At 37.4% G+C, this 21,899-nt stretch overlaps 2 protein-coding genes across 5 annotated transcripts; one reads left to right on the plus strand and one right to left on the minus strand.

The window, feature by feature from the left end:
* Positions 1-216: 216 nt before the first annotated feature.
* On the minus strand, positions 217-12,667 carry cnir (cornichon-like protein). Its single transcript, XM_045757506.2, has 5 exons — positions 12,513-12,667; positions 11,443-11,511; positions 10,962-11,074; positions 9,170-9,310; positions 217-4,737 (listed from the first exon to the last, which is right to left on the minus strand). Exons 1-5 carry the CDS (start codon positions 12,624-12,626, stop codon positions 4,668-4,670), a joined length of 507 nt encoding a protein of 168 aa, XP_045613462.1. The 5' UTR covers positions 12,627-12,667; the 3' UTR covers positions 217-4,667.
* Rrp46 (exosome complex component Rrp46) lies at positions 12,004-20,991 on the plus strand. Of its 4 annotated transcripts, none has more exons than XM_069310528.1 (6): positions 12,004-12,223; positions 14,820-14,896; positions 16,198-16,311; positions 18,067-18,188; positions 19,861-20,001; positions 20,637-20,991. In XM_069310528.1, exons 2-6 carry the CDS (start codon positions 14,830-14,832, stop codon positions 20,823-20,825), a joined length of 633 nt encoding a protein of 210 aa, XP_069166629.1. In that variant the 5' UTR covers positions 12,004-12,223; positions 14,820-14,829; the 3' UTR covers positions 20,826-20,991. The 4 variants fall into 4 exon arrangements, with proteins under 4 accessions (XP_069166629.1, XP_045613460.1, XP_045613461.1 ...); XM_045757504.2 differs by lacking the exon at positions 12,004-12,223 and adding an exon at positions 13,087-13,233; XM_045757505.2 differs by lacking the exon at positions 12,004-12,223 and adding an exon at positions 13,124-13,197.
* The last annotated feature ends 908 nt before the right edge of the window (positions 20,992-21,899 follow it).

Here is a 21,899-nt window from a genome sequence, read left to right on the forward strand (position 1 = left end):
CTTCCTACTTCTGTAGATTCTGTGTAACCCTCCATGGACTTTGTCATTAAAGGGGGGTGGGGGAGTTTGGGTACTCCGCTAAAGAGGGAGAGGAATCGAGTGTGGATTGTGAAGTCCTACAGCAAGCATAAGAAGGTGCACCATTGTTCTGCACACAGCCACAAGAGTAACTTTTAATGAAGCAAAAAGACAGAAAATGACAAGAAAACACTAATCCAACAAGGACCATAAATTTACTATAATTTTGTGAGATGTACTATTTAAAAGACAGCAAGACAGAGGGAACAACCATGTATGGAATAAATTCAAATGTCTTAAAATATTTCCATAGCCATCTTCCAGTACAAAATGGGCATGGGAAGTTCTTAGCCAAACTAGGTCACAAGAATAACGAAGTCACTTACTTGGTGAGAAAAAAAGATAATTGTCAAGTTTACAAAGAAACCCTCATAATCACACACAGTGCAATGTAATAAAAATTACAGAATGAATTTGTTTTGCATAGCTATAAAAATTGTTCAACCAAATTTATTACAAGAAACTTGCAGCTTGGAGGTCTAAAAACTAAACTATTTGTATTTAAAATGTACTAAAACTAAATACAGTACATACCTGTAATAAAAAAAATTAATATGGCAGGTTATAAAACGTGAGCAGAATTGAAGATATCTATGACATGAGGAGTTTGATTTTGGTATAGGAAAAAATACTGAATCGATTCACTGTTTTAATAGTATACTCTGCCTTAAAACTTATTTTCTCATTGTTAAACAGGAGTCGTCTCTCCCTGCTACAGTTCTCTTACACCCTCTAACTACTGTAATGTGTCATAGCTAGGGGGCGATTGTAAGTTTGAAGTGAGGAGGGGAGGTTCGACACTCATCCCCTCCAACCTCCCTGTTAATCGAGCCCCTGATTGTTCTGAACATTTAATCTAGGGAACATGCTCGACAACTCTGCTGATTTTCTTAAGTGATTAATTTGGATTTTCTAAGAATACAGTACAATACCATGTAGTAAAGTATAAACCTATTTTAGTTCTTGACAATGTTCTTGTAGCAAACACTAAGAGAAGGACTAATGTATTTAACTTACCATTGTAGTCTGCAATTTGTGCTTCCTATTACACCATTGTGGGTTTAAAATAAAACTTTGTAATACTGTACAGTACAGTCAAAATTAAGACACTCATGCTACTGTATATGCAAAATTAATTATCAAAAGAAAGTACCAAGTCAATATGGCCAAACAGTATAGCACTACTGCACAAGGCAAACTGATTAGTGTCATCTTAAACCATAAGAAGGCTTGAAAAGTTAGTTCAGGTTAAAAATGACTAAATTTACAGTAACTTTGACACTTCCAGTGTTTAACACTGGTTACTGCTCAAATTCAATTGAGAATAGTTACATTTTGTAAATGCTAAATCAAATTGTGCAGTTGTAGCCTACTTCATAAAAATAAATTTGCATTATCATTCCATAACTTTTAACTATATTAAAAAAAAAATACAGTCGTTTATAAATAAGCTTTTAAAGTATTATTAACTACTATAAAAAAATAATTGTAGAATACCTATACAGACTTTATAAAGGCTTGTACACTTTATGCTGTATCAATGAATACAGTACTAGGTATGCTTTGCACTAACAGCTTGAGGGAGGGAAGGAAGACGACAATATTGCAGCCAACTTCATACTATACATTATTACAACTATACAGTACATTATTACATGATCTGAAGTAACATTATATTCTTACAAATGGTAAGCTAGGTGGTCGTCGCTGAGAAACACAATAAAATATTTATCTGGTGTTTTAATAATCCCAAAATGTTTTAACCAAAAGTTTTTAGTCTACACATCATGTAATTCAAAGAATTGCAGTACTTTGAGGACTAAAATCAAGAGAAATGAAAGTTAGCACCTAGCAGTGTTATTGAAAGACTTTCTCCAAAATGACAATCTACAAAAAATTCTATGCAATATTAAATAATTCATTGTGCACATTAAATTTACTTTAATTTGACATCTAATTTAGAATTCAATAGTTTCAAATGTACTGTCTGATTACCGAACCTTAATCTTTTTAGCGTTACCACTGTACTATGTTTGGTACAATACACAAACATTTATGTCAAACTGATAATTTGTTAGCTGGCTGAAATTTCTACCTTGTCTTTGTTCAGCTTAATCTAAGAATGCTTGATTTAGTGTTGCAGGGTTTGTTATCTACATCTGCTTTTTCAGACATAGTTAATACATACAGTTGTGCACTCTACTTCAACTTGGTACCACCATATATATTTAACTCATTGGTTTGCTTCCACTAAGTGAGAACAAAATCCATCCATGATGAATTTGGAAATACATTAATAACAATACAGTACTCTCACATGATACTGGGTGGTAAAATATTGAAAACCCATGTCAAATTTTAATAATAACTTAGTAAAAATCATCAAACATGACAAGGAATTGCTTAATACTGGTATAGTAAATTTATATGCAAGGATAAATAGTCTACTGCTTAACTAAAGATTTTTAGCTGAATTACAACATATTACAACCCATCCTCCTGTTTAGATAGTACTTATCTATCGTCAATAGTCAGAATTCGTGCAGTCTTATCTCTTAGATAGTGTACTGCCTAGTTAGGAATTCTTTTAAAATAAATGAAGCTAAAACACAAACTTAAATATTCCTAGGCCTAGTACAGCACACACATATACACTATTAGGCCTAAGGAGGTTAAGATAGATTAGTTTAGTTTGTCAAAGCAACACAAGTGAAAAAAATAGTTTTCTGGTTTGTCCAACTCAATACTGTAGTTCAGATTTCTACGTTCTAATTTCATTGTACGTCAGTACATTTACTATTGGTAGTACATGTAGTAACGATGAGGACCAAAAAGGAGGCTGGGCTAAATATTAAGACAATCAAGGTTTCCTCAGCTTTTGTCACGATGAGCTGCCAACACAAAGTTACAAGAAATACAGTAGCTAATACTGCCAGTTAAAAGAAACACTTAATGATATTAAAGCTTTCAAAATTAACTTAAAATATAAGATCACCTCTTGAAATGCCCCTTATGGTACAAATTATTTATATAAATGTCAATATAATCATTTTTGTGTTATTAAATGTAGACACTGTATTGAAAGAAGTTATTTTTCAAGAAAAGGATTTCAGTTTAGAGTTACAAACATGACAGCAATAATAATTATATTATAATAAGAATAAAGGGGAAGGAAAGACCCCAATATACGTATGTGTAAGTGTATTAAAACCAAATTTTTGGATGTAACCTACATCATTTCTCAAGATGCTGTATACAATGTTCTGAATACATTGTATACAGCACCTTGAGAAAGGATGGAAATTACATCTGAAATTTGGTTATAATACACTTACACATACTGTATATTGGGTCTTTCCTTCACCTTCATTCAAGCACTACAGAATTGTAGTAAGTTTCTCAGTACTAATAATAATAACACCGATGTGAATAGATTATAACTTTCATTTTAAAAATAGCAGAAATATCTATGCCATAAAATGGCAGTAGAATCTAAAACCGGAGCCAGGATAGAATTATGACATCACTCGCATTGTGCATACCATATACAAAACATCTGATCACTTATTCTGGTAAAGTTAGGTTGGGTTTATGTAAAGAGTAGTGATGATGCAAGGTGGTGAAAATTTGCTCAGGTCTTGGACTATATTTTAAAATGGTGCTGTTATTAAGCATTATTTATTTTAGATTTAAATATTTGTGACCCAAGAGGCAGGCAGTATCATTAGATTCTTATGTGGACAAACTGTCAATATATAGGGGCTACTGGTCTATTAGTTAAATATTGTGCACTGTACACACTACTCTATTTTCAAGTACAGCAAGACATTGTATATTCCAAGTTAATCTAATATTAACACACCACAAAGATAAAAAGATTAAACTTACACAACTATCTGCTTACAATACAAAAGCTGACACTTCATAACCTCTTCTTGAATAACCAGTGAAGTCATCTATTAGTATTTTTTTAATTTTCTAAATCTTAAGTGTAAAAACAATATTTAAACAATACACAGCTTGAATTAATTCACAGCTTTGAGCATAATGATTTAAATAAGAGCAATAAACAATATTTCACCATCAAAGTGTAATCACAACACACAGCACTGAACAGTACTTGCAAGGTAATCACAGGGGTTGCAACAAAGACACTAGAACTGATGCTAAACACCATAACACAAGGAGGAATAATCGTGCGGCCTTACCACTCTTGTATCACTGAACAATGTTAGCCTTAGCCAATATTAATTCACACAATATTCAAAGTATCTGTTGGTATGGATTTGCACCAGACACTGGACCTTGGTTATATGTGATAGAAGCATGTCAATAATGATATTCACCCTCAATAATGAAATTTAATTGATTTCATCTACTAATAAAAATCATATTATCGTATAACTATAATTATGCATTTATATTACACACAAACTTGAAGTACAGTACTGTAATGTACGTTAAAACTGTTTATAGTCTACTTTCAAGTGTAATAAATGATTTAGGATTATATAAGACTGTTCAACTTAATACTGCAGTAAAACAAAGTAAAATGTCTTCATTGGTGGACTAGAAATTTCACAAATAAATTACAATCCAGTATCATCTGTATAGTCTGGCTTTGGCATGGGATTTGATCGCAGTAGATGAGTCAAAAGACTGAAATAGAAAAAAACAGCACTTTAAATTCAAATCAGCACTAGTATTACACAAAAATAAATTTCTCTTAAAATGTTGTAAGGTAAGAGCAATATTATCTTGCATACCCTGTATCTTATTTACTAAAAAGAAACAGACTTCTAAATACCTGTGGAATCTCTATATGCTACCTATCTTTTGCCTACACTCACCCTATTTGCTTTCATTCAAATAAATGACAACACAATTCAAAATAAACTACATAATAAATGATACAACAAAAGATACATTTTTTTTGAATGACTGCAGAATATCATCCTGACACCAAGTGCTAGGGTCCTAGGTCAGACTAATTTCGATACTGCAGTCTTAATCCACTCCACTTAATCCACACAATCAACCAGAAATGCATGCACACAGAGGGAGCAACAGCCAGTTCTGTTTCTGTTCAGAAAACAGACAAAAGCCAGAATAGCAAACACCTAATATGGCAGCCTGGTCAAAGCAGAAGAATGAATAGCACAGACCTTAAGGTGGATGGAGTCCCACACCCAACAGGCTGAATGATTGAGGACAAACAATGGACCAATGGCAATTAAAACTACCAAATGCCATTCTGGAAAACTGCAAACCACAGTGCAGTTCCCATCTGTCCAGAGACAGATGGGAATACCGTAAGTACCCATCCTCCACAAAAGCCCAGAAAAATATCCCTACAAAAGTTAGGGAAAATAGAAACTAAGACTGTCTCACACTCAGGCATGCATGCCAGAAGCAAGGTGTGTGTCTCCAGTGAACAATCCAATTCCTCTTTAAGGTTGGGGTTAAAAAAGCAAGCAAGACTGGAAATGAAAATTCATATGCACAGCCCATGCACTCCCTTGGTAAATGCAGTCCCCACATGCACTAGGGATAGGATCAGTTGTAATGCACAAGCAACATACAACTAATGCATAAGAAAGCTCTTCTTCCCTTTCACAGGCATCCCAGTGAAGAACGAGTCCCATGCATTACCAGAAAGCGAGTTGACATAAGAAAAGTCAGCCTCTACACCCTTCAGAGTAGAAATCTCTGGTGGGGGCAGAAAAAACAAGCCAACAACCAAGGAAGGGATCCCTTGGCAGAGGCTTGCCACATATGAAAGACCCAGAACAATGCTATCCAAGTGGACATCAGTGAAAGAACTGACCAATAAGATGGCTACGTGCAGAAGCCAGATCATCTGGTGGTAGCATTCGGTACTACAAGTTTTGTGGTAATTTTGGAAATTTCTCTTGTTCTGTGCAAATCTTTTGCAGAGTTGTTTAACGGTTTTGAGGATTTGGTCTCTGTTAACCTTCCAGTTGACTGTAAAGCTTTGCTTACTATCTTTATGCTTTCCCTGTGAAGTGGCTAATTGTCACTTGCTCTCTGCACCTCTCTGAGGGGGAGGGGGGGAGCCAAATTTTAGCTCTGGTTCACAGTAGGACAAACAGAACTCCCTCATCTGATGTGACCCATTTGCACGGAGCAAGCTCAACGAGATGGCTTCGGGAAGCCACCAGGGCCTCTCTCAGAAAAGATTAGGAATCACTGATATAGATAATCATCATTTGCCATGTTACCTTTAGGTACCGTATTTCTTTCACACAGTTACTTGTTTTCAGGTTCTGGTTGGCAGGTTAGGGTGGATCTTTTGAGACCTGGTGCATTTTCCCAAGACATGGCATGACCAGCACTTAGCATTGGAGAGGTACTGAAGGGGCCCTCCCAGAAATGTAACAAAATAATAAATAAATTTGCTTATGATCACATTACTTTCTTGCACAAAATTATTATCTATGCCATAAAGACAGTTTTCTCACTAAATTCCATGGCTAAATCTTAAGTGGACAAGTGATATGAACAAGTATTCCAGCCCTTACCCCACGACCTCCCCCACACATACACGTAGACCTCATCCTAGAGGCACTTATTTTCCAACATGTTAAACAGGCCACGAGAATGAGGGAAGGAGATGTTCCATCAATGCTGGATTTCATATTCACCAGGAAAAAAAAGAAGATATATTTGACATTCAGTACTTTCCTTCCTTGGGTATGAGCAACCATGTCCTTTTGGAAATGAAATAGTTTGCTTTATAATTCACAAGAGAATGGGGGAAAAAGCAGTTGAAAAACCTGATTTCAAGAGAGGACAATATGGAAAATTTAGCAAGTTCTTTAATGAATTTGACTGAAAAGACATTGTTTGGCAAGGAAGTAAATAAAATGTCTGCCAAGTTTTTTGACGTGCATGAAGAAGACACAAAAAACAGTGATGCAGAACTAGAAAACAGGATTGGTTCAACAGAAATTGTGAGGCCCAGAGATTAAAAGACAATAAAATGTAATCAATATAGGAAGAGGCCTAACCCTCAAACATACCAGCAATACAAACAAGCAAGAAACAATTCAACAACAAGTGAGAAGAGAGGTAAAAATTAATTTTTAGAAAGGGATAGCAGGCGAATGTAAAACAGAACCAGGTTTAATCTATAAATTCATTAAAAATAAATTGCAGGTAAAGGATATAATCCAGAGGTTGAAAATGGGGAACATATTCACAGACTAAAAAGGAAATGTGAAAAACATTAAACCATCACTTCCAAAGTGTGTTTGTGCAAATTTAATTTTTCAGAAAACCAGACAGTACGAATTTCAGAGAATAATATAGAGCAGGTGTCTTGAGACGAAGTGGAAAAAATGCTGAAGAAGCCAAGAAGAAACAAAGTACAGTTTGCAGACGAGGAGTCACAATAACGTGGCTGAAATATGTTGACCAAACCACACACTAGAAAGTGAAGGGACGACGACGTTTCGATCCGTCCTGGACCATTCTCACAATCAACTTGAGAATGGTCCAGGACGGACTGAAACATCGTCATCTCTTCACTTTCTAGTGTGGTTTGGTCAACAAAGTACAGTTTGTTTCTGGGCTATTCAAGGAAGTCCAGATGGTTTCACCTTGGGTTCTGAGAGAATGTGCATCTGAACTGAGCACCCTACTCCAATTGCTTTTTGAAGCATCTTTGTGTATAGGAGTCTTTGAAGATGTATGGAAAAATGCAAACAGCTCCAATCTACAAAAATGAAAGATAAAATCCTCTTAACTAAAGACTTGTATCATTGACAGGCATGGTGGTCAAAACACTAGAAACAATAATGAAACCAAATGGGCAGAATACCTGGAGAGAAATTATATAATAAGACAGACAGACATTATGGTTTTCGAATAGGAAGATCCTGTGTAAGAAATTAACTTAGTTTTATGATAGAATCACATAAATTTTACAGAAAAAGAGATGGTTGGGTTGACTCCATCTATCTCTACTGGCTAAAGGTTCTGGGACAGAGTCCCATATAAGAGGTTGTTCTGGAAACTAGAACATACTGGAAGGGTGACAGGGAGACTTCTGAAATAGATGGAAAATTTTCTGACAAAAATGAGGATGCTAATCAAAGGCAATGTATCAGACTGGAGAAACGTTACTCGTTACAGACATAGGGTACAGTTTTTACACCAGGAATGTTCATTGTTTATATGAATGATCTACTAGAAGGAACACAGAATTGTATATGTTTGCTGATACAGTACTGTAATGCCAAGCTTCTAGTCAAGATAAGAAATTCAGGAAATTGTTCATGCCCTTTAAGATGACCTGGACAAAATAAGTGTGAGAAGCAACATTTGGCTGATATTATTTAATGTGAATAAATGCCACGTCACGAAATGTGAAATACGATGAAATAGGTTGCACACAATTTACAAATGGCGTGAAAAGGCTTTAAAAAACTCTGACAAAGAAAGAGATCTCAGGGTGGTTCTGGATAGAAAACTGTCACCTGAGGACCACATAAAAAACATTTTGCGAGGAGCCTATGCTACACTTTCTAACATTAGAATTGCTATTAAATACATGGATGGCAAAATTGTAAAGAAATTGTTCACGACCTTTGTGAGACCAAAATTGGAATATACATTGGTAGCATGGAGCCTGTGTCTCGAGAAATATATCAACAAACTGGAAATGGTGTAAAGACATACAACTAAATGGCTTCCCAAACTAATAAACGAGGTACGAGGAGAGGTTAGGTGTGTAAAATACGCCAAAGTTTTAATATAGAAGAATAAGAGGCAATATGATCACTACAAACAAAACAGTAACAGGAATCAACAAAAATGACATGAGAATTCTTGAAACCTAGATCTTCAAGAACAAGAGGGTCATAAACTCAAGCTAAGGAAACAAAGGTGCCCCAAAAAATTAGAAAGTTCTTTTATGCAAACCAGAGTGGTAGATAGTTGGAACAAGTGAAAAGGTGTTGGATGCCAAACCCACCAGTAATTTCAAAGCACACACAGACATTCTTCCATTCTTATAGTGCAATTGAATCCACCAATTGTACTAAAATAGAAATTCATGTTTACTAACCAATACAAATATATAAAAAAAAACACCAAGTAGTATGCAAGACCAATGACAGCATCCCGCATGTGGTTCTTCAACTGTCCCATGCGATGAATCTCTGTTGGGTCATAAACTCCAAAGTTTCCTGCTGGCACCTTCATGTACCTGAAAACAAGAAAATGCATTTTACTAAAGATCCTCTCCAAAAAAAAATCAGCAATTCAATCTTAAGATACTCTTGCTCATCTGCTTTACACAAAATATTTTCATCACGGCTTCGTTGATTAAATATTGACCCTGTAGTAAAGTATTTAGAATAAAGGCACCAAACATGTTATTAATATACAGATATAGCAATACCAAACGAATATTAAACAGCTTTCATATAAAAAATGGAGAATACCCACTAATATTCTCAACATTAATTACTCTAAGCTATTTAACAAATTATTTCACATTTGGGAGGGCACTTGGTCTGCACATCTGCAATGTGTATTTACCATTTGTGCCTGCATAATCGAGCTATTAGCTCTTCGACCCCTCCTTTCTAACCAATCTATTTTCCCCTTATTATGTCTGCTACATATGCGTACTGTATTTCTCTCTTAACTGCATTACATTCTGGGCAATATAAGCAAAAGATAACATAATATATATGCTGCCTATTCTTATGCCCAATTCATTATAACACTTTTCTTGCTAAAAAGCATCTATGCATATTTTGTTACAGCACTACAGTATATTATTATTAGTGAAAAACTCTTAAAACGTCTCCCTCTTTACAAAGTACAGTGGAATCTTGGTACTCAAACCAGAAGACTTCATTCCATTTCATTTAATTCATTCCAGAAGACTGTTCGAGTAAGGAATAATGTAAATTGGATTAATCTGTTCCAGACCACAAAAATACACACAAAAACACAATAAATAGATGAAATAAATGCAAATTTATTCTCACTTTACTTGTACTTAGGAGAGTTCATGATGTATGTGATAGGCAATGAGGAAGAGGAGGAGAGATGTTATTTGGCAGGGAAGTTCCCTTCAATAAAAATATCAGGTAATTGTGCTTCTGGGGTCCTTTCTCATTTCGTAGAGATCACAGATATGTGCATACCAAACTCGGTAGCAAGAACAGGCATGCAGATACCACTCGTATTTTGCCGGAGTTTGTTTTTCATCCCTGTAGCGGTTCTAACTAATTTCCTTTTTGTTTGGGTCTTATCACTAACCTTCTTAGGTGCCATGGTGACGTATTTATGGTAAGAATATAAAAAATATCCAAGAAAACATGAGAAAGTTTACAGTGAAATTTAGTGGGGTTGTGCACTAAAGAACAGTTACAGGACACTGCCTCATTTGTTACACGTGTGTATGTTCGAGCGCCGAGTAAATGGTTGACTACCGAGCGTTTCTGTTCTCGAAAATTGTGTTCAAGTACTGAATTGCTAAATTATTAGAATTTGGAGCCATTCGAGTGCTGAAGTTTGTTTATTTATTTATTAGTTATTTTTTTTTTATGATTAACTGAAGTGTGAAGGGCACTTTTTCTATACTACAAGTCAAAATCTGTAATGGCTAGTTGAGAAATTATATTACACATGTTCATTAGATGTTATCTTGCATTATAAGGCAGTGTACAGAACATACGTATCCCTAAATTACTATAAAATATTAGTAGAAATGGTACAAAAATGTAAAAAAATATGTATAATATTGCAAAAGGTGAAAATGTGAATTTTAAAAGCATTATTACATAAAAGTTAGTAACACTTAATACACATAATAAATAACTACAATAAATTGAAAAACTTACTCGCGTACAAGAAACACAGCAAGAGGTAAGGAAGCCAGAAAAAGGTAATAGTGGCCGGTCAGGAGAAACACAACAGACAACACCACGTGTGCTGCAATCTTCGGTACCACCCACTGAAAATGGTGAAAGAGCACAAATGATAACTCAAATTTCCAGTAAGATCACAAATAAAATACTTATAAGCTATCATATTAATGAGAATGATATAACTATTACTATAATGAAATGAGTTTGGCATGAAATAATAAATAAAATGCTATGCTACTGTACTTATACAGTAATCACAACTTACGACACTAATAATGGAAAAACTACATTATTTAATTGTTTTAATATGAAAAAATATCATCGAAAAAATTAAATCAACACTCGGTAATGCAACTTATATTACTTAAAAGAAAATATAAATAGTTTTGCAATTGTCTTCAAACATTGTGAAAAATAAATATACTGTACATTAAAAATAGAATTCTGTACTCACTATGTTAAGCCTGTAGCAACATTGTTGAGCATTCAGGTAATCACACTCCAAATCGGATAAAGTAATTACCTAAGACTTAGTTAAGGCAATCACCAATATATTAAATATATAATATGTAACACATGATAAAGTATAATATATTATTAATTAAATCAAGGCAACAACATTATTTAAAAGGGATAAGAGGAGTAGACAACTTTGCCTTTCTTGGTCTTAAGTTTATTCCATTTTTTATTTTTGTCTCTCCTGCCGCACCCTCCCTAATTCTATTCCCTCTCCACAACCATAAAAGTGAATCCATATTCACTTTTATAAGTCTTTTCTTACTAAAATCAATAAAACTTCAAATTTATCTACATAAATGGCATTATCTGCTAGAAGAACTGCACCATCTGCATGCAGTATAGTATATAAAATCTGACAAATAGTACTCTATTTACTTATAAGTACAATAATTAAAACAAAAAATATATCTTTGGTAAAATAAAGTATTTTACACATTTAATCAAATGCTAAAGTAATCTATTGCTTATACAAAGTTGATTTGCATAATATGCTGACAGTTTAAACATCAGACAGTAGCAAGCCTAAGCACATTTGAAGGAAATAAATAAGACATTGAAAGGGTTGAAATGTCACTTTCTAAGTGATTTTGGTTATTTGCCCAGAGTCAACCCAAAATACTGCTCACACACCAGGTTCTCAGTGACTTTGAGCACTACTTTGACAAAGGAACTTTTGAGCTATAGCGTATAAGAACTCTCGTGGAGCAAGTTGCAAGGTAATATTAAGAACCAACTAAAGATACACCAACTCTCGGCTCGGTTAACACTGGACCACCATCCCGGTCCAAAGATGAAAACAAACTTCAAACATAAATTGATGAAAAGTATGCCTGATAACACAATTTGTTCATCGAGCGAGAATTCGTAACGTTTTCCTTAGGCCCTGAGGCTGGGCAGGCTCCAGACATCAACCTTGGGTCCAGGGTGACCCAGGACTTGGAGCCGCGTCAAGCGCAGTCATACAGGTATCAGAGGAGGGCGAATAATAGATTAATAGAAGGATACATAATAGACGAGCAGGAACAACAAGGCTCCCGTGTCAAAGAGGGAAAAGATGAAGACGGCCGTATCGAGGGATATGGAGGATTTGTCCTCGTGAAGTAGCGGCGCCTCCTCCATGGCTTGTTGTGGTACTTATATTCCAAAATATCGTCTGCCAGCGACCAATTACACATATTTATTTTTGTTTAATCCTAAATATTGTGGAACAAACTAAACATGTTCAACATAAATAACCAACAATCTTTTAGACTCATAACGACAGTGACATAAGTTAGCTTTTGGTCAATAATCATGATTAAAAGTTGTAATAAGCGCGTTATTGTACTAAATTATTTCGGCATAAAATAATAACGGTATTTATAGTGTGTATCTAATTAATAATTTACATGCGTTGAATTTTTACTATATTTATTTATATATACAAGAGTTCTTACATTCTTGTCCAATCATGTGCAACGTTACGGCCAAACGTTAATTGATAATTAAACGATAATTATATTATTAATTTATATATAAAAATATATCTGGTTTTACTGCATTATATTGATGCATGGTACAGTATTACATTTTTATTAGGGCTTTAATATGAATGCCTTGATGGACTCGAGGTATGTTTACCAACAACAATAATTATAGTTCAATAGGTACCCAGCAGGAGTGGCTGTTGTGGCCTGCATCTTGGGAGAAGGTTAGCAGTCGTTTTAGTTAAGGAAGCCCTAAGTTGGTGAGTGTGTAATTAACAGCTGATATTATTATTGTCCCTGACATCATAAAAACATTTTATACATTTGTTAAAAATTAGGATACACTCCAATGTGTTGTTGTCAGTGTCGCTCCTCATGGTGTAGGTGGGTCACTGCCCAAGGTGTAGGTGGGTCACTGCCCACGGTGTAGGTGGGTCACTGCCCACGGTGTAGGTGGGTCACTGCCCACGGTGTAGGTGGGTCACTGCCCACGGTGTAGGTGGGTCACTGCCCACGGTGTAGGTGGGTCACTGCCCACGGTGTAGGTGGGTCACTGCCCACGGTGTAGGTGGGTCACTGCCCACGGTGTAGGTGGGTCACTGCCCACGGTGTAGGTGGGTAACTCCCCACGGTGTAGGTGGGTCACTGCCCACGGTGTAGGTGGGTCACTGCCCACGGTGTAGGTGGGTCACTGCCCACGGTGTAGGTGGGTCACTGCCCACGGTGTAGGTGGGTCACTGCCCACGGTGTAGGTGGGTCACTGCCCACGGTGTAGGTGGGTCACTTCTCCGGTGTAGGTGGGTCACTGCCCACGGTGTAGGTGGGTCACTGCCCACGGTGTAGGTGGGTCACTGCCCACGGTGTAGGTGGGTCACTGCCCACGGTGTAGGTGGGTCACTGCCCACGGTGTAGGTGGGTCACTGCCCACGGTGTAGGTGGGTCACTGCCCACGGTGTAGGTGGGTCACTGCCCACGGTGTAGGTGGGTCACTGCCCACGGTGTAGGTGGGTCACTGCCCACGGTGTAGGTGGGTCACTGCCCACGGTGTTGGTGGGTAACTCCCCACGGTGTAGGTGGGTCACTGCCCACGGTGTTGGTGGGTCACTGCCCACCGTGTAGGTGGGTCACTGCCCACGGTGTAGGTGGGTCACTGCCCACGGTGTAGGTGGGTCACTCCCCACGGTGTAGGTGGGTCACTGCCCACGGTGTAGGTGGGTCACTGCCCACGGTGTAGGTGGGTCACTGCCCACGGTGTAGGTGGGTCACTGCCCACGGTGTTGGTGGGTCACTGCCCACGGTGTAGGTGGGTCACTGCCCACGGTGTAGGTGGGTCGCTCCCCACGGTGTAGGTGGGTCGCTCCCCACGGTGTAGGTGGGTCACTGCCCACGGTGTAGGTGGGTCACTGCCCACGGTGTAGGTGGGTCACTGCCCACGGTGTAGGTGGGTCACTGCCCACGGTGTAGGTGGGTCACTGCCCACGGTGTAGGTGGGTCACTGCCCACGGTGTAGGTGGGTCACTGCCCACGGTGTAGGTGGGTCACTGCCCACGGTGTAGGTGGGTCGCTGCCCACGGTGTAGGTGGGTCACTTCCCACGGTGTAGGTGGGTCACTGCCCACGGTGTAGGTGGGTCGCTCCTCACGGTGTAGGTGGGTCACTGCCCATGGTGTAGGTGGGTCACTCCCCACGGTGTAGGCGGGTCGCTCCTCACGGTGTAGGTGGGTCACTTCCCACGGTGTAGGAGGCTTCGTGCAGTTACAATGATGGATAACATTTTTCTTTGTTTAGGGTAAATTTAATAGGCTTTAAAAATATTATCTGTTAAATAATTTATTTTGTCTTTACAGACCAGTAAAAATGGCGAAGCATGCTTGTCAGCTAAACTTTTTGTGTCGGTCAGATGGCTCTGCACTCTACTCAATAGGTAAGCTGACTATTGCAATCTTTATTCCCTTCACGTTTTTGTTTCTTGAATCAAAGCACATATCTTATGATTAATTATGTACTTGAACCATAGAAGATATCAGGACCAGTCTCTCCACTTCCACCAGTGTCCAGCTATCTTATCCTTTGTTCATCATATTGGGACCAGCCAGGAAGATTATTCTCATATTTTATGATAATTGAAGAACTGTAATTATTTTGTTTTAATTTGTAAAATTCATGTTTTCATAAGTGAGCAAATTGAAGGCTAACAGAAAACATGAGTAACATAAGTACAGTATTTAAAACTTGAATTAATACTGTCATATCTGGTATAATATAAGCATCCTGTTAAGTTTTGTTAGTTATGTTGCATAAATAACAAAAGTAATGTTGCCTGTGAATTACGTATTTTGAACTAAGATGACTAGCCAATTGTCATATCTACTCTGCATTCTTCTAAGAATGAGTTAGGCAAGCAGGAACGGTTAGGCTAGGCTAGGGTATGTTGGATAAGGTAATGTTAGGCTTAGTTTGGCTACACTGGGCTGGTTATGCACATATGAGGCTTGGTTACATTTGGCTAAAGCCAATTTTCCATGTACTGAACTTCGTACATTCAACTACTGTCACCATCATTACCACAAAAGCCACTCCATCTTCTGTAACCATTAATCATTATACTGTTCCAGCACATTCTTATTATACTGATTTTTACTCATTGCACCATCATATAAATTCTATAAATCTCTATTATGCCCCACTTGAATTATTGTATCCAAGCATGGATACCCTATCCTTGGAAGGACATATCTGCTTTGGAAAAGGTACAACACTGGGCAACAAAATTCATTCCAGAACTAAGTCTTTGGCAAGCTGCCGGCTTCATGCCCTCGTCACGGCCACTAGCATTAGTGATCCTTTGGTAATTCGGGTAAATGTATTGGTAATTCGGGTAAATGTATTTTTTTCATCATGCTATATGCATTACTATCACCTAATACAGTACTCTTTGCACCACAATATTCTCACTACATTGAATAATTAAACCTCTACTCATTTAATCACCCTACTATATTTGTAAAATGAGATGCTTCCCTCCTGGAATATCTCTCTCTGTCGTACTCGGTCAGTGAAACTATACCTAATTTCACCTTTTATTTCATATTGAAGCAATATCTGAATATCTGTTAATAAGTTGTATTCTATTTAAATGAACAATTTGGAGGGTAAGTACCCATACAGTCTTTGTTATAAAGATCATAAATAAGTGTAAGAGTAATAATGGGTGACATTCAACAGGCAACACAGTGGCACTTGCTTCAGTAAATGGGCCTGGTGAAGTTAAGATGTTCCATCGTCATTACAACAGGTCACATCTAGAAGTGTGTTATAGTCCCGCCACAGGCCAATGCAGTAAGTCCACTTTTAACTGGTGCATGTTTTCAGTTTAATTTTATTTTTATATGTTGCAAAGAATTATATTTGCCTTGGATCAAATATTTCGACTCAAATTTTTGTATCTGAATACATGTATTGTATTTCAAATTGATAACAAATACAGTATTTGTACTGTACTTATTTTGTCTGTCATTTTGTGTTTTTCATCCTTATCTGTACATTGTATGAGGCTCACATTTTCATGGACAGAAAGTCATACATGCATATCAAAGTCATCCTGTGCCAACTGACCTTTCCTAAAATGCACACCATAATACAGTAGTTGCCCAACCACCAGGTGCCCTATTTACTGCTTGGTGAACAGGGGAAATGGATGTAAGAAAACATGGCTCAACATGTCGCTCTGCCTGGGAATCAAACACTGGTTCATTTGTTTGTGAGTCAACTGTTCTATGACTCGTCTTCATAAGTACTATACTACTAACCTAGCCCAATGTTACTTTCCAATTGACATGGCCATTGCCGTACTGGCACTATAATTAAAAAGAAGTATGTAACAATGTTCACATAAATATTTTCTTGGGGCAGCCGGAATAAATTCAAATCCTGTATTCTAGAAAATTGCAAATGATCAAATGCTGTATAGTACTGTACATGCAAAAACAAACAAAAAAGTAAACAAGTACTGTAAATATGTATGGTATTATATTGTCTTTACCAATAACATGAATGGGCCAAATACACATAGTACAGTTGGCTTCGTTCTAGACTCTCGATTGTGGATTCCGAGTTTGATCACCTGATGCCTCTGTTCACCTAGCAGTAAGTAGATACCTGGGAGTTAGGTAACTGTTGTAGGGTCAGAGGGGCCCCCCTTGATACAAGCTTTGACAGGCCACCACCCTCGGGCAGACAACTGTTTCCTTTACGGTATACAGTACTGTACGTATAAAAGGGGTGCCCAGCTGCACCTGGGTCTCTCCCCTTCTCTTTCCACCCTTTCTTCTACACTTCAAACAATCTCCTCCATAACCCCCCCCCCCCTGCCCCCTTCCCTTTTTGTCTTTGCCTAGTGCTGCTTCTTGAGGAACTGATTCTTGCTTTCTCCTTCCTCCTCTTTCATAAAATGTAATATTAAGAAGCACTGAAACGACTGTATGGGTCTCTCAGAATTATTATAATCATGAAAACTCTAGGGAAATCACACCATATATTTCAAACTTGATTCCATGAATTGCATGAGTGTGTTTATAAATTTTAATATTTCTTAAAGCATTTAACTTAAATATGCGCAAATCAGCTTATATTCGTCCCATATTCCAGACTGTTTCCCCTGCAAATTTAGGTGAGGCTACCCCCAAGCAGCTGGTCTCCAACTTTGAACAGACATAGACATTCTCTTCTGTAGATGTAGATTACCATTGTTCATTGCTCCTTTATATACACATTTAAGAGAAGGCAGGATACTTTTGGGTCATACTACACCATAAGGAAGTACTGTATACCTTGTATAATGCTTGCTGAAACTTTTAACATTTAACGTTCATTATCTTGTATGGATTGTTGGAGCTATGGTAATGTGTGTTACCAGTGGTAACTTTATCATTATGGTGCCAGGGTATATATTTATTTATATAAATATAAAAATATTAAATATGATATTTTTTCCAGTATAGTGTTCTTTGCATATTTTCACAACTTTTTCTCAAAACGTTTGCATCTCTTGCACCTTTTATTAAGAGAATGAATGCTATTGTCTTTACTCCAAAGTGATAGCAGAGCGAGCCTTGGAGTCGGTGATCCTACACACAGTTGAACAAGTGATCCTGCTACACCTCCACCCTAGAACTGCAACTAATGTCACCATACAAGAGATGCAGTCTGATGGACTGGTATGGCAATTTACTTATATAATTTATTTAAATAGTGCCTTATATAAAAGTATGGGAATTGTATGACGTGCATCTGGGTGACTATTATAGGATGTTATAAACAACATTGGGATACCTGGACTGGGGTCACCTTTCGCTAAATCATAAGCCAGGGTTTATGATGGGTTATAGGCTGGCAAGGGCAACAGTAAAGATTTACTGCAGTGAAAGAATAAACATTTCCATATCACAGACATGAATATGCACATACACATACTTGCACAGCATATACAAATATGTATAAATATATATGCAAATATACAAAAAGTGTGACAGACATGAGGCACTGAACTACAGGCCGGTTTCCCTAACTTGTATACCATGCAAGGTGATGGAGAAGATCGTGAGTAAAAAGCTTGTAGAACATCTGGAGAGTAGGAGCTTTGTAACACACAACCAACATGGGTTCAGGAATGGTAAATTGTGCCTCACAGATTTAATAGAATTCTGTGACCAGGTGACTAAAATTAGGCAAGAAAGAGAAGGGTAGGCAGACTACATTTTCTTAGACTGTCAGGAAAGTTTTATGGAGACCAATGACCTCCACAATCCAGGCGAACATGGATTTTGAGTGGGAAGATCAGGCCTTTCACAGCTACTTGACCATTACGACAAAATAACTGTTGCATTGGAAGAAAAACTGAATGCAGATGTGGTATACACAGACTTTATAAAGGCTTTTGATAAATATGACCATTTATATCATTTGGAGTGATAGCCCACAAAATGAGGTCAGTAGGAATAACAGGTAAAGTAGGACAATAGATAGTCATCTGTCAAATAGAACACAAAGAGCAGCAACCACTAAAATTGGGTCCAAGCACAGTTAAAAGCTCTGTACTTTGGGTACAGTCCTTGCACTACTGCTTTTTCTTGTTTTCATATCAGATACTGTATAGACAAAAATACAAGTCACAACTACAGTATGTCATCTTTTGCAGATGCCAATTTTTTTTTTTTTTTTTAACATTGTGTTTTTTTCTGTAGAAGAAATTTAAAAACCACAAACTGATATTAATAATGTTTTTGATTGGGCAGTAGAAAATAACATGTTGTTTAACAGTGATAAATTCCAGGTATTTAGGTATGGTAAAAATGAAGATCTTAAACAAAATACAGGCTACAAAAGCATAATCAATTCTGCCCATAGTCGGAAAGCAACATATAAGGGATCTGGGAATAATGATGTGTGACAACTTAACGTTTAGGGAGCATAACCAAGCAAATATAGCGTCAGCCAGAAAAATGATAGGATAGATTACGAGAACATTCAAATCCAGGGATCCCATTGCAATGCTCATAATATTAAAATCACTGGTGCAAACCTGCCTTGAGTATTAACTTACCCCTTCAGAGCAGGAGAGATAGAAATTGCATTCCTGGAGAGGGTTCTGAGAGTTGTTCTACTCCCTGAGCCTGGCCTGAGGTCAGGCTCAACTTGTGATAACATGATCCAACAGGCTGTTGCTTGGAGCAGCCCGCAGGCCCACATATCCACTACAGCCTCATTGGTCTGGCACTTCTTTTAGAAAGCAATCTAGAAATACATTAATTTAAGTACTGTATTTGAAGTTGAACTATTAAAAACCATATGATAAAATCCTCACTGCAGCTTACAAATATACCATTGCAGACACTGTCAGCAAGTATTAATGCCACCTGCATGGCCCTGCTTGATGCTGGAGTACAAATGAAGTCTACATTTGCAGCAGTCACCTGTTGTCTCACATCTGCAGGAACCATCATAATTGAACCTACAGAAGCTGAAATAAAGGTTTGTTATTTTAGTGCTAGGCATCTTAGAAATGTTATAGTCACTTCTAAGTTAGATTGCATTATATGTGGAGAAGAGAGGGAGGAGGGGGGGGGTGTTAGGAATGTCTAGATCAAAATATTGCTTTCATAAATGAAATTTGCAATCGGCATGTTCACCCCGGTGAATTTGTTGACATTTTATTTTTATAATAAATTTAATGGTTTTGTGTCCACTTAATATAGTCCTGACCTTGTTTTGTACAGTAAACAAGAGTCCAAGAAGGTAGTTGACTTTTATAGAGATGTCACGCTTGATTGCTTTTGTTATTGTCAACATAAACAGGATATATGCATCATTATCATCATTCATGTTAACATTCCATATTTTCTCTTCCATTCTCTTCTTGGTTTGTTCCCTCACATATGAATGTTTGCTTGATGATTCATCTCTTCCTTGATTTACTCATTTTCGTCTCTCCACAAACATTGTAACTAACAAACGTGTCTACTGTCTGTAACATTTTCTATTTATTTTATAAATGTTAATGAGTCATTTATGCATAATCACAATTTTCATTTATGAACATTTGTGTCAAAAGAAATGTGTTCTCAAGGAGTGGTAGTTTTATGCACTAAAATGTGTAATTTTCTCAGGAAAGTGTGGCTGTAGCAACATTTGTATTTGACGGTCACGCATTGAATGTTTTGTCGGCACATCAAGAAGGGTGTCTCAATACAGAAAACTTTAATGCTTGTCTCAAGAAGTGCCAGACTGCTGCCAAGGATGTTTTGAATTTCTACAGACGGATTATGGAGGAGAAGTATAGTAGTGATATAAGTTAGAACTAAAATCTAGTAATGCTGGAACAGGTTATTATAGGCATACTGTACTGAAAATTTGTATTGTTGAAGATCAGGAATTTAAAATAAATTTTTTAGTTTTACTTTGAGCTGTATTTCATTTTGACATTTATAGAAATAAAATCTTTAAAAATAAATATAAACATTATGTAGTGTTTTTCATTTAAGCTTTTTTCAGTGGGGGAGCCCCTTCGGCTCCCTGGAGCTATCGGGTTAATGTTATATACTGTATTAGACTATGGCAATAGTCAATGGAGTTCAGCCTGCCGGGAACCACAAGCCAGAACCTGGCCTCTTCAAGAGAGGCACAGTAAGCAATGGCCCCTGGAAAAAAAACCTGTGGTTGATGGTTTTCCTAATCTGCCATCAACCGGCAGATTAGGAAATTATCCAAGGGGTTAGGCACCCAGAAAATTACCCAAACAGTGCCCTGGGGTTAGGTACCCAGAAAAGTAGGCATAACAAAACAGACCCAACATGGTAAGAAAATTACAACCGAACAGAGAGGCAGCACTTCCCCCAATTCCCAAGGAAACAATCAGAGAAGCAAACGTCGCACACCACACGGCTCGTCCATGCAGGGGGGGGGGGGGGGCCTGGACCCTCAGCGCCTGCTACCCAGCAACCCCAGTTGGCTATTGCGATCTAGGGATGTTGTCGAATCTGGCCACGATTTCTAAGCAGTGTTTTGCTTTGTTCTCTGCAGTGTTGAGGTGCAATTAACCATCCTGTGAGATGGAAATATTAAGTGAACTTAGCACTTGACCTAAGATCTCTGTAACCCCTATACAGTATAGCCTAGGACTGCAGCACAATGCTGTGTATCTAAACTTCCTATTAAAAAAATAAAATAAAGACATGCCTGAATGCCATGCAGTGTGTTCAGCCTGTTCTCTTGAGTTGTCACAATGGACAGAAAATGATGTGTTAAATTCCCCAAATCAAACTTGACTTAACCGATGGACCCATGCATATGGGTCATATGATGGCATATGTTTATATTCTACTATGGTCTCTTTTTTAATCAGCAACTACCAGTTGCTAAATTAAAATAAA

The sequence above is a fragment of the Procambarus clarkii genome, chromosome 67, assembly GCF_040958095.1.
Source record: "Procambarus clarkii isolate CNS0578487 chromosome 67, FALCON_Pclarkii_2.0, whole genome shotgun sequence".
NCBI classification, from domain to species: Eukaryota; Metazoa; Arthropoda; class Malacostraca; order Decapoda; family Cambaridae; genus Procambarus; species Procambarus clarkii.

Excerpts from the sequence above, each read along its gene's own strand:
- cnir (XM_045757506.2), bottom strand. The coding sequence starts at position 12,626 with ATGGAGGAGGCGCCGCTACTTCACGAGGACAAATCCTCCATATCCCTC. Across the intron at positions 11,512-12,512 it reads TGTTCCTGCTCGTCTATTAT|GTAATTACTTTATCCGATTT; the intron begins GTATCCTTCTAT and ends ACTAAGTCTTAG. Across the intron at positions 4,738-9,169 it reads TTTTTTATATATTTGTATTG|TCTTTTGACTCATCTACTGC; the intron begins GTTAGTAAACAT and ends TTTCTATTTCAG.
- Rrp46 (XM_045757502.1), top strand. The coding sequence starts at position 13,323 with ATGTGTTGTTGTCAGTGTCGCTCCTCATGGTGTAG. Across the intron at positions 14,897-16,197 it reads CTCTGCACTCTACTCAATAG|GCAACACAGTGGCACTTGCT; the intron begins GTAAGCTGACTA and ends GACATTCAACAG. Across the intron at positions 20,002-20,636 it reads CTACAGAAGCTGAAATAAAG|GAAAGTGTGGCTGTAGCAAC; the intron begins GTTTGTTATTTT and ends TAATTTTCTCAG.